Source organism: Musca domestica, unplaced genomic scaffold (assembly GCF_030504385.1).
Source record: "Musca domestica strain aabys unplaced genomic scaffold, Musca_domestica.polishedcontigs.V.1.1 2, whole genome shotgun sequence".
NCBI classification, from domain to species: domain Eukaryota; kingdom Metazoa; phylum Arthropoda; class Insecta; order Diptera; family Muscidae; genus Musca; species Musca domestica.
In genome coordinates this window covers 32,302,485-32,315,584 of record NW_026712249.1, presented here as the reverse complement: position 1 = coordinate 32,315,584, position 13,100 = coordinate 32,302,485, and the positions used below count along the sequence as shown (strand labels likewise).

Below are 13,100 nucleotides of genomic sequence, written 5' to 3'. Positions count from 1 at the left end.
CGAATTATAATGACCTGCGAATGACGTCGTATAAGAAAACATTTAAAAATCTGCTTATATTTGAAAACACATTTAAATTTTTTTGACATATCAATGTTCCCAAACGTTGATGCATCTACTTGTATTTTTCTACCATGTACCTAATTTTGAGAGCGAACAACGTGATTGAAATTGTAATGAGAACATAGCATTACTGGCCGACCTTATATAGGCCCATCGTACAATAAGGAGGTAGAACAGCTACGTAAAATAACAAAAATACAGGCCTGAGGGTATTCCCGCTTCCTGTCATTTTACATTTATTCAATATTTTTCTTCATTTTTAAAATCAGTTAAATAGCAGAAAAATGAATTAACTGCCTGGATTTCCTATCAAAAACATGATCTAAACAGTTCTATCTTTAATTCCATAGTAAAACTGGCGAATAGCTTTAATGCGCGTCTTACAATTTTGAAAATATTCTGTTTTTATTTTAAATACAAAGATAAAATTGGGCACACTTAGAAAAAAATTGTAATCAGCTGGTAGCTCTACCTTACCTTTTTATTGTACCATGTACCATATTGCTTCTACCAACATGTTTTTCGATACAATAAAGCAACGCTGCCTATCGATGTTGAAATATCGATAATTTTATCGATTTTTCACAACTACTACCACCACTAATCTGACGCCATATTGCCGTAGTAATAGAAACTCTGTGTTATTGTTTTGTGAAATCAGTGTTGTGTCGTTGTTTTTTCTTCATTTTTACGGTATTTATCATTTATTTTTTATTTAGAAAATATTAACTATTTATTACGTAGGCAAAAAAGATTAATAACAAAATATTATTAATCTCTTTCTTCTTCAATCAACTCAACGGTGACGACATCCCAATCTGTGTCGTATATGTGTGTATCATTTTCTGGAACAAAAATTGGGCAAATCATCACAACTTGCAAAAAAAAATCAAAACGTATCTCTCCCAACAATTGTAATTGTATTATACATACATTTTGTTGGGACTTCGCATCTTTTTCACAATGGATCAATTACATCAGTCAAGGAGTCTCAATCTAAAACAATCAACAATGGTAACTGAAGATCTTTATGTAAATGCAATATTTTGATCGATCGAGTAACAAATGAAATGCGTTATAAAGGAATGCATGTTTGTTTTGTAGTTAAACTACAAGGTGTTTGGCAATTTGTTGTTTATTACGAGTGAAATTTTGTATTTTCCATGGAACATACAATCTATTTTATGTTTAGACATTATATAGAAGATTCACTGAACGTGAGATCTTGAGAAAGATTTTCTATTAGATATCATGAAAACATAGGTGAAAGTCTTCTATCTACATGTAAAAGTCCTCTATTAAGGTCTTATATTTATAGAGGCCCTTTGATATCTTTTATCTACAAAACACCTGCCCATTAAGTCCCTAAAGAAATCTCTGAAGTCCAACAAAAGTTTTATCTTCAGGGGAAAATTTATTCTACAGAATTAATGTAGGATAACATCTAGTTGGGTATTTTATAAAAAACCATAACGGTAATTCCTCTAGAAATGATCTGTAAATTACCTTCTATGGAGATTTTTTATCGAAAAAAAATCAAACTATATTTTCTACATTTTTCTAATCAAACAAAGAAAATTGCCAAGCACCATAAACTATTTGTTAATCAATAATATTAATTAACATTTCATTTTCTTTAACTTTTTTTAACACAGGCCCCACTATCACCATGTCCCATTCCTGATATCAGTGATGATGAATTGGTTTCCATTTCCGTGCGCGATTTAAATCGTACTCTAAAAATGCGCGGATTAAATCGTGAAGAGATTGTACGCATGAAACAACGTCGTCGTACTCTTAAAAACCGTGGCTACGCTGCCAGTTGTCGCATCAAACGTATCGAGCAAAAAGATGTTTTAGAAACGGAAAAAAGTCATGAATGGACCGAATTGGAACAAATGCATGAGGAAAATGAACAATGTAGTCGTGAAATTGAAAATTGGAAAAAGAAATATGCTGCCCTGTTACAATTTGCGGCCCACAATGATATTCCAATACCACAGGAATTGGAAACGTGTTAGACCGTTTTATTTTCCTTTTTGGTTGCTTCCACAGTGAAGCGGTGATTGAAGTACAAGTTTTTTCCTATAGTTTTATTTCTATAATGTAATGTTAGTTTTAATGAAAGTGTAGTTAGCACAACTACACTTGCATTGTATACGTCCTCTGTAAAATAAGTTATATACAAAAATATATAAAATAATTGTATCTACAATAATTTAAAAACAAACGAAAGTGTCTTTGTGTGGGATTTTACAACAGTGTATATTGCCTGATTTTCAGTTTAGTATTTTTTGACCTTATTTAAAGCAGCCCTGTCTTTATAAAACGCGTTATTTACGAATTATTTGTATAAACATCTCAAATAACTACTTCAGAAAAAAACAATATTTATAGGCCTTTTTTATATATATATTTGGACTCTTCCAGAGATAATCAAGCTTATGAGCTTTCTGCATACTGTCTAAATATATTTTTACGATTACATCATATACAATAGTCTTAGTAACTAGATATTTTCTTCCATTCTATATTTTTACGATTACATCATATACAATAGTCTTAGTAACTAGATATTTTCTTCCATTCTAAATCCTAGCTGGAATTTCAACCTGAGGATACATCTTTTTAATTTTATTTCGTGTAATATATTCAGCTGCCTTTTCATCTGTATATGCCCCATTAAAAATCTTGCGATGTCTTGTTTTCAAATGAACTCGTAATCTAAAATATAACAAAATAGGTTTGATTACAGAAAAAAAATAATTTCATATTCGTCATACTTAAAAATTGACGGAAATCCTTTTTCACACAATTTGCAGCTAAAGGGATAACCACGGTGCTTAAATGAATGCTGTCGCAAACTGAAGATGTGACCGAAATCTTTATCACATACTTGACACTTGTAGCGAACACCTTCGTGTTGTTTACGATGATGATCGAAATGGGTTTTAATAGCAAATGTACGCTGGCATTTATCACATTTAAATGGAAATTCCCTGGTATGAAAACGTGTATGTATTCTCAAATCCTTGGCCGTTACAAATTCTTTGTCGCAATAGGAACATTTCAATACATCTCCAGTATGTCTCTGCATGTGCAATTTTAAATTCCATTTGCTTGTTAAAGTTTTTGAACAAATATCACATAAAAACTCCTCGTCTAGATGAGTTCTATTTTGAGCATTGTGAGCAGTTTGTGTGTGCTTTTTGAGGTTTCTCGTTGTGAAGAAAAAACGATCACACTCCAGACATTCATGACGATTCAATTTGGTAGAGCCGTGTACAGTCTCTTGGTGTTTAACAAGGGCGGACTTTGTTAAAAAGCTGCGATCTAAAAGAAAATGTGAGATGTTTTATTTCCATAGGAAAAAAAATTAAATTAAAGCTTATCCCGATCATACCACAAGATTTACATTCGTGTTTGGCCTTTTTGTTGTCGTGTTCTTTTTCCACATGTGTTTGTTTATCTCTGGAAGGAATAAATTTTCCACATTTTTCACAATCCTCGTAGTTTTTATTGTTATGTACAACATCCTCATGGACCAAAAGGGCATCCTCTGACATAAAGTACGTTTTGCAGGTGTCACAAGCAAATTTCAACTCGTGTACGTCTGAAAATATTACAAGTTCATTTTAAACATTTGCTGGCATAATATTTTTAGTCCCAAGACTCATACAGTATCAACGGAAACTGACCCTTTGTATGTAAATACCCCTGGAAAAATCTTCTATCCCTAGAAGATCCATAGAATTTATCTGTATTGAATAAAAACCAAAAAGATCTTTGTGTAAAAGACCAGGAGTAGATTTTCTTAAAATATTTTTCCTTATATGGATCTCCGAAAGCTATTTCTCAGAAGTCGACCAGTCATATATCAAAACAAGAATAGACCCATCTTCTAATCATAGAAGATCCAATTTACAAATATTCGCAGTAGTTCTTCTAGAAATAGTTTTACTTATATGGGTCTCCCAAAAATCTATTATGGTCCCTCTACTCACCATGGGTGTTATAATGATCATGTAGCTCACGTTCCAATTTGAAAACTTTACAGCATGATTCACATTTAAAATTAAATTTCCTTATCATTTTTGTTCCATTACTGGGATTGGCTGACTTCTTAGAAGACTTTATGGAAGTAGTTTCTTCATTTTCCACCTCTATGAGGATCTCTTCGAAATCCAAGACAATGTTTTTAGATTTTTTTAAATTATTTTCATCTTTTTCAGTCGACCTAACTTTTGTTGCTCCACTTTCTTTGGAATTTGAAGTTATATTAAAAACTGCATTTATATCCGATCCTGAATCAATATCTAACAAATTATCGAGGGATTCTTGGTAAACCTTCATTGTGTAATCATTTGGATTCATATATTCCGAAAGCAAATTGTTCTAAAAGTATGGAATATAAATATTATTATTTTGAATATAAACTATAAATAAATACCTCATCTTCCTGTCCTACATTACTTTGCTTATAATCGTCATTATCATTTTCTTCCTCATCGGATTTAGTTGTGCCAAATAATTCATATTCCAGATCAATTGTTGTATTATCAGCTGTTTTATTGTCGGCCCACAATTCATCATCCAAATCATTGGCACTGCCATCGTGGGTACTATTTTCATACATTGACATTAGAAAATCTTCATTTTTTTGTGATTGCACTATAAACCCAATTGTTCGACACAAATGCACTCGGCATTTTACACAAATGTAGGCATAGTCCATAAGGCTGTCAGCATTAAAATGATCTGTTGTGCCACCCTGACGTATGCAATAGTAATAGCAATGTAAATATGTGGAAGCCTTGAGACCATTCCTCAATTGTATTACTGGTTCTGGTGGCTGCAGCAGGTGATGGGCTTTCGAAACGGAGCTACGTATTTCTTTGAGACAAACACGACAAAATTTCCCTTTATATTTTTTAACTGGTGGCATATTTTATTTGTTTATTTAAAAACAAGTTGTGTTTAAGATTTATGTGTCGTATCCTTGGGATAAATGCAAGAACATGCGGTATATATTGTGCGCAGGATCCATTTACAGGTGTTTTGCCAGGATTGTTTACATTTATGAAGGCATTTGATTTAACGAGTATTTCAAAAAGACTCAGTGCAGCAAAAGCTGTTTAAAAGTTTGGAAACAAAGAAAAAGGTTGACTATAGCAACCAATCTATTCTGCCTGTACAATCCATACAGACATTGAGGTCAAAAGCCATTCCTTCGATCATTTCATTGATTATACGCCTAGTCCTTGTCTACGATGACTCCCGTTTGGTGGCAGCCGCCATATAAAAATCCATACGGGCATTAGTTACACTGATTTCAAATAGCTGCAAAAATGTAATCAAAGTTGTAGGTAGAAGTGTAGTGTCCCACATTTATATCCATTAAGTATTTGCAAAGAGAAACCCCTGGCATGCCACTTCATACCACAAAAGCTTTACAACAAAAGGTTATACAAGCTCTTGAATGCAGCATTACTGAAAATTTGCAACTGCACTACTTTTCCTAGCGAAAATTTTCCTAAAATTCTTCAACAATTTACGACATAATTCCGATCAAATGAAATAGTAATAAAACATACTACTGCAGACTTGAGTAACATAAAGAGGTATCAATAAGAAAATCTTGATTCATCTCTTTCGAATACATATTTCATTGCATATTCATTAGAAAACTTTCAGGTTTATTCATATTTTAAACATTTTTCATTTAGAACCAACAAACGATTCCTACCAGGCACCAAATCACAAGAAAACATTTATTTAGGTGTAGGACTGGGGTGTTTAAATCGATGTATTTCCATTCTTCATTAAATTTATAATTCATTAACACATCCAAACTAATGCCCAATTCAAACAGTAACAATAATTTTAACTTAATTCTATTCATATGGTCGATAGGTGACGATTTGATGGGCCACCACATTTAAAATTTCCCGGGGTGACATATCATGTTGTTCGTTGATAATTGCCGTGATGCGAGCACATTCTTTTATGTAATTTTCCAATTCTTTGAGATTTGGTGGTTTGCGGGGGTTCTTGGACGATTGTAGAGCCTGTAAACATTGGCCAGTCATATTTGCTAGCTGAGAACGCGGCGGACTGAATATCTCATCCAAATCGTAGAGTTCCAAAGGTGGCGCAGCGGGTTCACTAAAAATCGGCGGAAAAGTCTAAAATCAAAAATTGTGTAAATTATTAGTAATTTTTTGTAATTATATCCTTCTAATCAATTAAATTGTGTTTTAAATAAAATTAAAGCATTTAAAAAACATACCGCCAATTGCAAAGCTGGCAATGGGATTTCAAATTGGGGTTTTATAATTTTCAATGGTTCATATTTAACATTTAACTGTTGATAGGTATTGATGACATCCTTGAGCAAACGATTGCTCAAAGAACACAAGGACATGTCGAACATTTTCTTAAAATCAGCCGGTATTTCAGAGCCGATGGAATCAATCAGACAGGCTTTTGGTAAGTCGGCAATAAAACCAATATCCGTAAATGTTTTGTTATCATTTAGCTGGAATCGTAATAGGAGGTATTAACATATTTTTTTAAAATGATAACACCACTTACCTCAACATCATTAAAATCCAAATGATTAAATTGTATGTCATTGGTAGCCAACAATTTGAGTATGTATTCCAAAATGACATCATTTGTCTTATAGCTGGTCAAATATTTATCATGAAACATATAACCCGAACCAATGGCCAAAATTTTACCCTTCGCCTCGTTACAATAATATCCAGCCAATGGCCGATTAAAGGGATACACTACCGGGCCGGTTGTAAGTAAAACATTTGCCGGATCAGAGACATTTAGCGTTGACCCATAAGGATATTGGAAATGTAGCTTATATTTTTCATCACTAAAATCATAGTCAACTTTATCGGCCGGTTGCTTTAGTATATGCCTCCACATTGATTCGCAGACCACACCACCTCCAATCGAGCACTCCTTTGGATGGAAATTCTTGTAGTAATGTGGACGTATAACATTGTCTGAAAATTGATTTCAATTCAATTAAACGAATGATATTTTGTAATGAATTATAATCATTCTTACCACTATTTATGTATATGCCATATTGTTCCAAAAAGAAGTTCACATTTGTATTGAATTCATTTTCGCCTCCCTCACCAAGTAGTACCCATAAACTGCCACCATTATCCACAAAGGACTTTAGTACTTCAAACTCCTCTTCGGTAAAACGATCTTGGGGCCCAGCCAAAATAAATATTTTCACTTTGGCCAAGATTTCCGGTTTCAATTCCATATCATTCCTGAAAAAAACAACAATACAATATGAACAAAATCTTTCTTTTCTGGGGAACAGAAATATAATAAACATTTTTAATGGATTGCAATGAACTGGTCTTTTAGCAAAAACATAGTCTTTAATACTCACTGTTCTATAATGTATTGCGATTTCAATTTGCGATGTAACATTTTATAGTTGTCGGTTATTTGGAATCGTTCATTTTTTGAAATATCAAAACAAATCACATTTTTTGAGGACATTTTGTAAATAAACAAAGATTGTTAATGAAAATTTCATGTAAATGTGCACTTGTCAGTAAATTCTCGCATGCCATAAAAACCCAGTTGCTATGCAACGGTCATTGGTTAATTCCAGAATTGTGTAATAACGGCTTAGCGACTCAACTGAAAGTAGTAAATGCTCTGTGCCAGAATTGCAAGCATGTAAAAGTTTTTTATTACGATATTCGATTTTCCCTTTATGTTATCGGAAAAATTGCAGAACTATTATATTCTTGTGCTCAGAGTTTTTGTCAATTTCTCCCACAAAATTAAAATCAATCCATTGATCTGTTTTACATCCAAATAAAATAAAAACAGTAATATTTAAAACATTCTTCTTAATTTAACCTCCAGTTCTTGACGTACAAGATTTTTTTATTATTCGTTTTTTTAACTAAAGACATTTGATGTAAACACGACCTATTGCATCGAATCTGGCAACGATTTTGTAATATCAGCATGTGAAGTGCACCATTTTTTTTTCGGTGTGTCACTTGTGAAGAAAAAAGACGTGTAGTTGAGTATTTTTAGCCAATACTTATTTTTTTGGTAAACATTTCAAAGGAAGAAATAATCTAGATCCAATTTCATTATGAGTGTCGATTATTCAGTTTGATCTGTTATGTGGCGTTTCCACTGCACTTGATTCGCTCTCTATTCGTTGTTTGACCCTTAACTATGAAAAAACTACCTAATTCTTCACACAAAATTTCCTGAGCGAACACTCATATTTGTACGTTGTTCAAATCAAATCACTCTCAGAACAACGAAAAAATATGTCCCATCCCTAACAAATGAGAGTATTTATCGAAAAAATAAATTATGACATTTAAAAATTAAAAATAGAAAAATTTGATGAAATTTTAAAAATTTTTGGGAAGACTGAAAATTATGAATGAAAACTACAATGTTGAATGGGGTATGTTCATTCAAACGAAAGTAAATTTTGTTTTCTCTCTCATTCGAGGTACGCATTTTGTCCACGAGTTAAAATTTCCACAGAAAACGCAAACAAAAGAGGCAACATTTTCAAAATGTTTCTATCGGCAGAAAAAATGTTTGACAAGTGTCTCTCCAGCAGAATTTAAAAATGGAAAAACACAAAAATGTGTTCAAAATGTCAACATTTACACAAAAAGTTGAAATCGTGAATGAAAATTGTAAAATTAATGATATAATAAATCTTTGGGAGGAAAACAATAATTTCTTCTATTCATATTAGTGAGAATTTCATGGATTTTCGTATAAATTCCCATTAAAATCAACAAACAAAATTTTTGAAAAAAGGAATTATTTTACTATGAATTACGAATCGTGCCGTATGAACGGGTTAATTCGTGTACTTAATTCTGAGAGCGAACAACGTTGTTCGGTTTCCAATGGAAACATGCTATTATTTACATCAAAGTCACATAATCGATTATGAACAGTGAAGTAATCGGTTTTAAACACAGTCCATAGTCGACTACAACTGACAGAACTTTGAGTACTAAAAGTCGATTAATCGAAAGTCGACTTAACTATCCCTAGAATACACATGTACCTGAGTATTTTTAGTCATTCATTTGTGTTCAAGAGTCCGCGCTGTGCAAATCTAAATCAAATTCAAAAACATGGGTGTTCCAGCTGGTGATGTTGAAAAGGGCAAGAAACTCTTCGTCCAACGTTGTGCTCAATGCCACACTGTCGAAGCTGGCGGTAAACACAAAGTAGGCCCCAATTTGCATGGTTTGTTCGGCCGCAAGACTGGTCAAGCCGCTGGATTCGCCTACACAGATGCCAACAAATCCAAGGGCATCACCTGGAATGAAGATACCTTGTTCGAATACTTGGAAAACCCCAAGAAATACATCCCAGGCACAAAGATGATCTTTGCTGGTTTGAAGAAGCCTGGAGATCGCGCTGACCTCATTGCCTACCTGAAATCCGCTACCGCTTAATTTCCATCCCGTTTCATCGCCACAAATTATAATTTATGTATAACTAAACCTAAATCAATTCTTTATGTTAATACCTAAATTTTAAATAAACATTACTTTAGTTAATGTAAATTTAAATTATTGTGAAACGAAGTATGCTGGAGAGCAATGTATTAGCAACATAAATCAATAGAATAAAACGAATCATTATTACCTCACATTTACCAAACACAAAAAGTCGGGGTTTTTCATTTTGCTAGCTTATCTTTGACATTTACGTAATGAAAGTGTGACTCGTGTTGTGGTGGTGCGCTACCCGCCGTCGCTATCGACTACCCTCCCTCGTTCCAAAAAGTGTTATAGACACACACACATGGATGTATTATCACCCTCAACGCATATCAAAAAATATTTCCGTAAGTTTGAAGTTCAAATTCATAGACGACTATACAACGTCACGTGTGAAGGCGACCTAACAACAACAACCTGGAAGAAACTACGAGATGTTTACATAAACAGTTTAGATGAAATGGAAGCATCATGGGCATTATGTATGATTTTTATTCATTAAACTGGTGAAATTGTTAGTGAAGGTTGATTGTCTGGTGACTGGCTGTTGTGACGTCGTTATTGATTATTTTCACAAATACAGTTGTTTGCCAAGCAACAACAATAAAAAATCGTACACGATTAAAAAGCTTACTGGTGCTAAGCGTTATGGAATATTTTACGCTTACATTGTTCTAACGTTAATTCTCGATGGAGGGAAGAAAGTATGACATTATTTCATGATTTCCTTTGTTATTTCATAATTGCAAAGCATAAGTACCATTTCCTCAAAGATTTTGTATATGGTCAGAAATACCTATGAATATTTGGTTCCTCCAGATAACATGTAGGTATAAACAAATTTTTCGCTGAGTTGCGCAATAAAGAAAGCATCTGGTTTAGTGTGTGTATGTGCTTTTTCATGGAAAAACTTTTATTAGCCAGACATTGCATCATATAGCGCGTCTATATTCAGAATGTAAATTATTTATTTTCAGAAGGCTGAATGCATATTCTTGAAAATTTTGAAAATAAGAATTATATAAGCATTTCGAAGATAACTGTATCATTACTTTTGAAATAATGACTTTAATCTTTATGTTTTGAATTAAATTACATTCAATCTACAAATAATAACAATGTTTACTTTCTATAAAAGAAAGGAAACTATTATTGAAAAATCTATACTTGAGTTACATTTGCTACTTTGTGATCCATGGTTCTTAGATCATAAAATATATTTACCCTAAATAAGTCAATCTCTCTGTAATAAATATAGAAAAAAAACATTCAAAATACGCATTGAGCTGTAGGTTTCAATGTGAAAAAGTTTTCGTCTAAGAGTGGAAGAAAATAATTTGAAGAATTAACGCAATTTTAGTCTTCTTTACCAGAAATTATATTTATATCGGACTAGGCAATCTCCGCCACATAATATGTTTGTCAATACGTTTGTAAGTCATCAAAATAGGCATGTATATATTTAATGTTTTATAAGACAATTCATGTATGTTTTTTTGTCCATCGGTTCCATACGTAAATTGAAGAATTAAAGCAATTTTAGCCTTTTTCACCAGAAATTATATTTATATCGGACCAGTCAATCTGCGCCATGTAATAAGTTGTCAATAGGTGTGTAAGTCATCGAAATAGGTATGTATATATTTAAGATTTTATAATACAATTCACGCATGTTCTCTTGTCCATCGATTAAAATCGTTCAATGACCCAAACGCCTACAAGTTTGTCTGCAAGCTTATGAAACTAAAAATGAGTTATTTTGGTCCACAATTTTGCATAGCTCCCATAAAAAGCCACCACCCGGTTGTAGGTTTTTTAACAGTTCCTACCGATTTGGATCGTGTACGCCAACTTTAACAGCGCGATTTTAGGTACATTGAGCTAGATTTTATGTATTTTTAAGGGTATAATTTCATTTTGAATTACATTTTTTTCAATTTTGACATCCCACTTGAAATTTTGCATCTTAGCACAAAGTATTCGATCCGTGCTGCAATATAATTCAAAATTGTAACAATTTTAGAAGGTAAAAAAAGGCTTTTGAAATTTTGGTCATATTTTAAAATCTTTTAATTTCCCAAAAATTCTGCCCCGAACTTAACATTTTTTTTACTTTTATCGCGTAGGAAATAATTTTTGATTCTTAACATAAAGGCTATACTAATTAGTTCTTTAAACCCTGCGTCTCCAAAAAGAAGTTATTTGTACTTTTTTTGTTTGTATTCTACATAACTTTTAAAAACTAGGGGTCTGTTTTTGGTATGACGATACGAAAGGGAATGCGAAGTAAAGACACAATTCCAATTTGTTTGGAGTCAAACATAAAATGTGTTTTCTTTTGCTTTTGTCACACAGAAGTAAGTTCATTTTCTAATTGGGCAACACCTTTGGATTAATAACTTAATAGAGCTTAATGGAACTATAACGAATTATGTTCTAAATATTTCCAAATGATTATATCATTGATTACCAAACAATTCTCCAATACTGCAATGTGGCATATAAATACAACTAACAATTTTACAACAAATATAGATAAGATAAACTTTGCAGAAGCCGACTACGGTGACAAATATCAAATAATAACACCAGTCTGCAAAATGATGTGTTAAATAAAGTAAAAAAATGAATAAGAAAGTCTATTATGATATACACATAGGTCATATTTCAATAATTTAATTTGCAAATAATGTACAAGGTCATGCATTTAGCTTTCTATTAATAATTGTTTGTAATACAATTGTTTCATCGCATTAGATGTGTTAATTATTCTATATTTACACATTTTGTTACTTATTTTAATGGGTAGTATAAAATGTATATTCCCAGCAAAATGTTTGATGCCAAAATAAAGTTCAATTATAACGACTGATTGAAGGTTACAACTTCTATTTTACATTTTGATTGCATCTTTTCCATGGTACTTTGGAAGAGAGTAAACAATTATTTGCATTTTTAATATAAAATAATAAATTATCCTATGTGTATATTGCCCTTGTTACAACTTATGATCCGAAATTCAACCATAAATTCATTTACATTCAATCTGAACCGATCTATTTGGCAAGACATTTCTAGGCTGTGTCCTACATCTTTCGTGGAACATGATGGCTATGGAGTGCATATTACAGCTCTGATGGACTAAAATATCAAATCGCATCCAAATCGCTCCAAAATCCATCATATATTGGCTGATATTACACATGTCACATAACATGCGTAACGAAGACATCACATAGTGGTGAGTTCGGTTTAAATATTGTTTACATCATATAATGGCAAATCTCTTAAAGGAAAGTGAATGCTATTAAGCCTATGTGAATGCAGAAGAGCAAAGAGAAAGCTTTCATTTGTTACTAATGGCGGCAGTGCGACACTTTAAGTTATGTACACCCATGGTGAAATTAAATCAAAGGCACTGCTATTGGGGAAAACCCGCGAAACAAGAATGGAATGGAATTGAATCTAAAATAGTAGGAGTTTTAT

At 32.5% G+C, this 13,100-nt stretch overlaps 4 protein-coding genes across 8 annotated transcripts; 2 read left to right on the top strand and 2 right to left on the bottom strand.

Annotated features, from left to right (window-relative positions):
- Nucleotides 1–652: 652 nt before the first annotated feature.
- On the top strand, nt 653–2,293 carry LOC101890024 (transcription factor MafK). 5 transcript variants are annotated; one of them, XM_059122104.1, is made up of 3 exons: nt 653–756; nt 1,045–1,095; nt 1,719–2,293. In XM_059122104.1, exons 2-3 carry the CDS (start codon nt 1,075–1,077, stop codon nt 2,082–2,084), a joined length of 387 nt encoding a protein of 128 aa, XP_058978087.1. In that variant the 5' UTR covers nt 653–756; nt 1,045–1,074; the 3' UTR covers nt 2,085–2,293. The 5 variants fall into 5 exon arrangements, with proteins under 5 accessions (XP_058978087.1, XP_005179806.1, XP_011290983.1 ...); XM_005179749.4 differs by having other exon boundaries at nt 664–756; nt 808–1,077; XM_011292681.3 differs by having other exon boundaries at nt 664–756; nt 808–1,095.
- Nucleotides 2,294–2,651: 358 nt separating this feature from the next.
- LOC101890478 (zinc finger protein 439) lies at nt 2,652–5,262 on the bottom strand. Its single transcript, XM_005179752.4, has 5 exons — nt 4,514–5,262; nt 4,068–4,458; nt 3,467–3,676; nt 2,847–3,396; nt 2,652–2,787 (listed from the first exon to the last, which is right to left on the bottom strand). The coding sequence occupies exons 1-5, from the start codon at nt 5,006–5,008 to the stop codon at nt 2,652–2,654; spliced, it is 1,782 nt and encodes a 593-aa protein (XP_005179809.1). The 5' UTR covers nt 5,009–5,262.
- A 596-nt stretch (nt 5,263–5,858) lies between these two features.
- On the bottom strand, nt 5,859–7,760 carry LOC101890306 (intraflagellar transport protein 52 homolog). Its single transcript, XM_005179751.4, has 5 exons — nt 7,493–7,760; nt 7,150–7,367; nt 6,658–7,085; nt 6,353–6,601; nt 5,859–6,248 (listed from the first exon to the last, which is right to left on the bottom strand). The coding sequence occupies exons 1-5, from the start codon at nt 7,603–7,605 to the stop codon at nt 5,958–5,960; spliced, it is 1,299 nt and encodes a 432-aa protein (XP_005179808.3). The 5' UTR covers nt 7,606–7,760; the 3' UTR covers nt 5,859–5,957.
- A 1,410-nt stretch (nt 7,761–9,170) lies between these two features.
- On the top strand, nt 9,171–9,782 carry LOC101889856 (cytochrome c-2). Its single transcript, XM_005179748.3, has one exon. The coding sequence runs from the start codon at nt 9,240–9,242 to the stop codon at nt 9,564–9,566; it is 327 nt and encodes a 108-aa protein (XP_005179805.1). The 5' UTR covers nt 9,171–9,239; the 3' UTR covers nt 9,567–9,782.
- The last annotated feature ends 3,318 nt before the right edge of the window (nt 9,783–13,100 follow it).

What these genes read in the sequence shown, in the direction of transcription:
- LOC101889856 (XM_005179748.3), top strand. Translation starts at nt 9,240, where the DNA reads ATGGGTGTTCCAGCTGGTGATGTTGAAAAGGGCAAGAAACTCTTCGTC.
- LOC101890478 (XM_005179752.4), bottom strand. Translation starts at nt 5,008, where the DNA reads ATGCCACCAGTTAAAAAATATAAAGGGAAATTTTGTCGTGTTTGTCTC. An exon ending in ATGTAGGACAGGAAGATGAG is followed by an intron (nt 4,459 to 4,513) that starts GTATTTATTTAT and finishes CCATACTTTTAG; the next exon opens with AACAATTTGCTTTCGGAATA. An exon ending in ACACGAATGTAAATCTTGTG is followed by an intron (nt 3,397 to 3,466) that starts GTATGATCGGGA and finishes ATTTTCTTTTAG; the next exon opens with ATCGCAGCTTTTTAACAAAG.
- LOC101890024 (XM_011292681.3), top strand. Translation starts at nt 1,027, where the DNA reads ATGGATCAATTACATCAGTCAAGGAGTCTCAATCTAAAACAATCAACA. An exon ending in TGGTAACTGAAGATCTTTAT is followed by an intron (nt 1,096 to 1,718) that starts GTAAATGCAATA and finishes TTTTTAACACAG; the next exon opens with GCCCCACTATCACCATGTCC.
- LOC101890306 (XM_005179751.4), bottom strand. Translation starts at nt 7,605, where the DNA reads ATGTCCTCAAAAAATGTGATTTGTTTTGATATTTCAAAAAATGAACGA. An exon ending in TCGCAATACATTATAGAACA is followed by an intron (nt 7,368 to 7,492) that starts GTGAGTATTAAA and finishes TGTTTTTTTCAG; the next exon opens with GAATGATATGGAATTGAAAC. An exon ending in TGGCATATACATAAATAGTG is followed by an intron (nt 7,086 to 7,149) that starts GTAAGAATGATT and finishes ATCAATTTTCAG; the next exon opens with ACAATGTTATACGTCCACAT.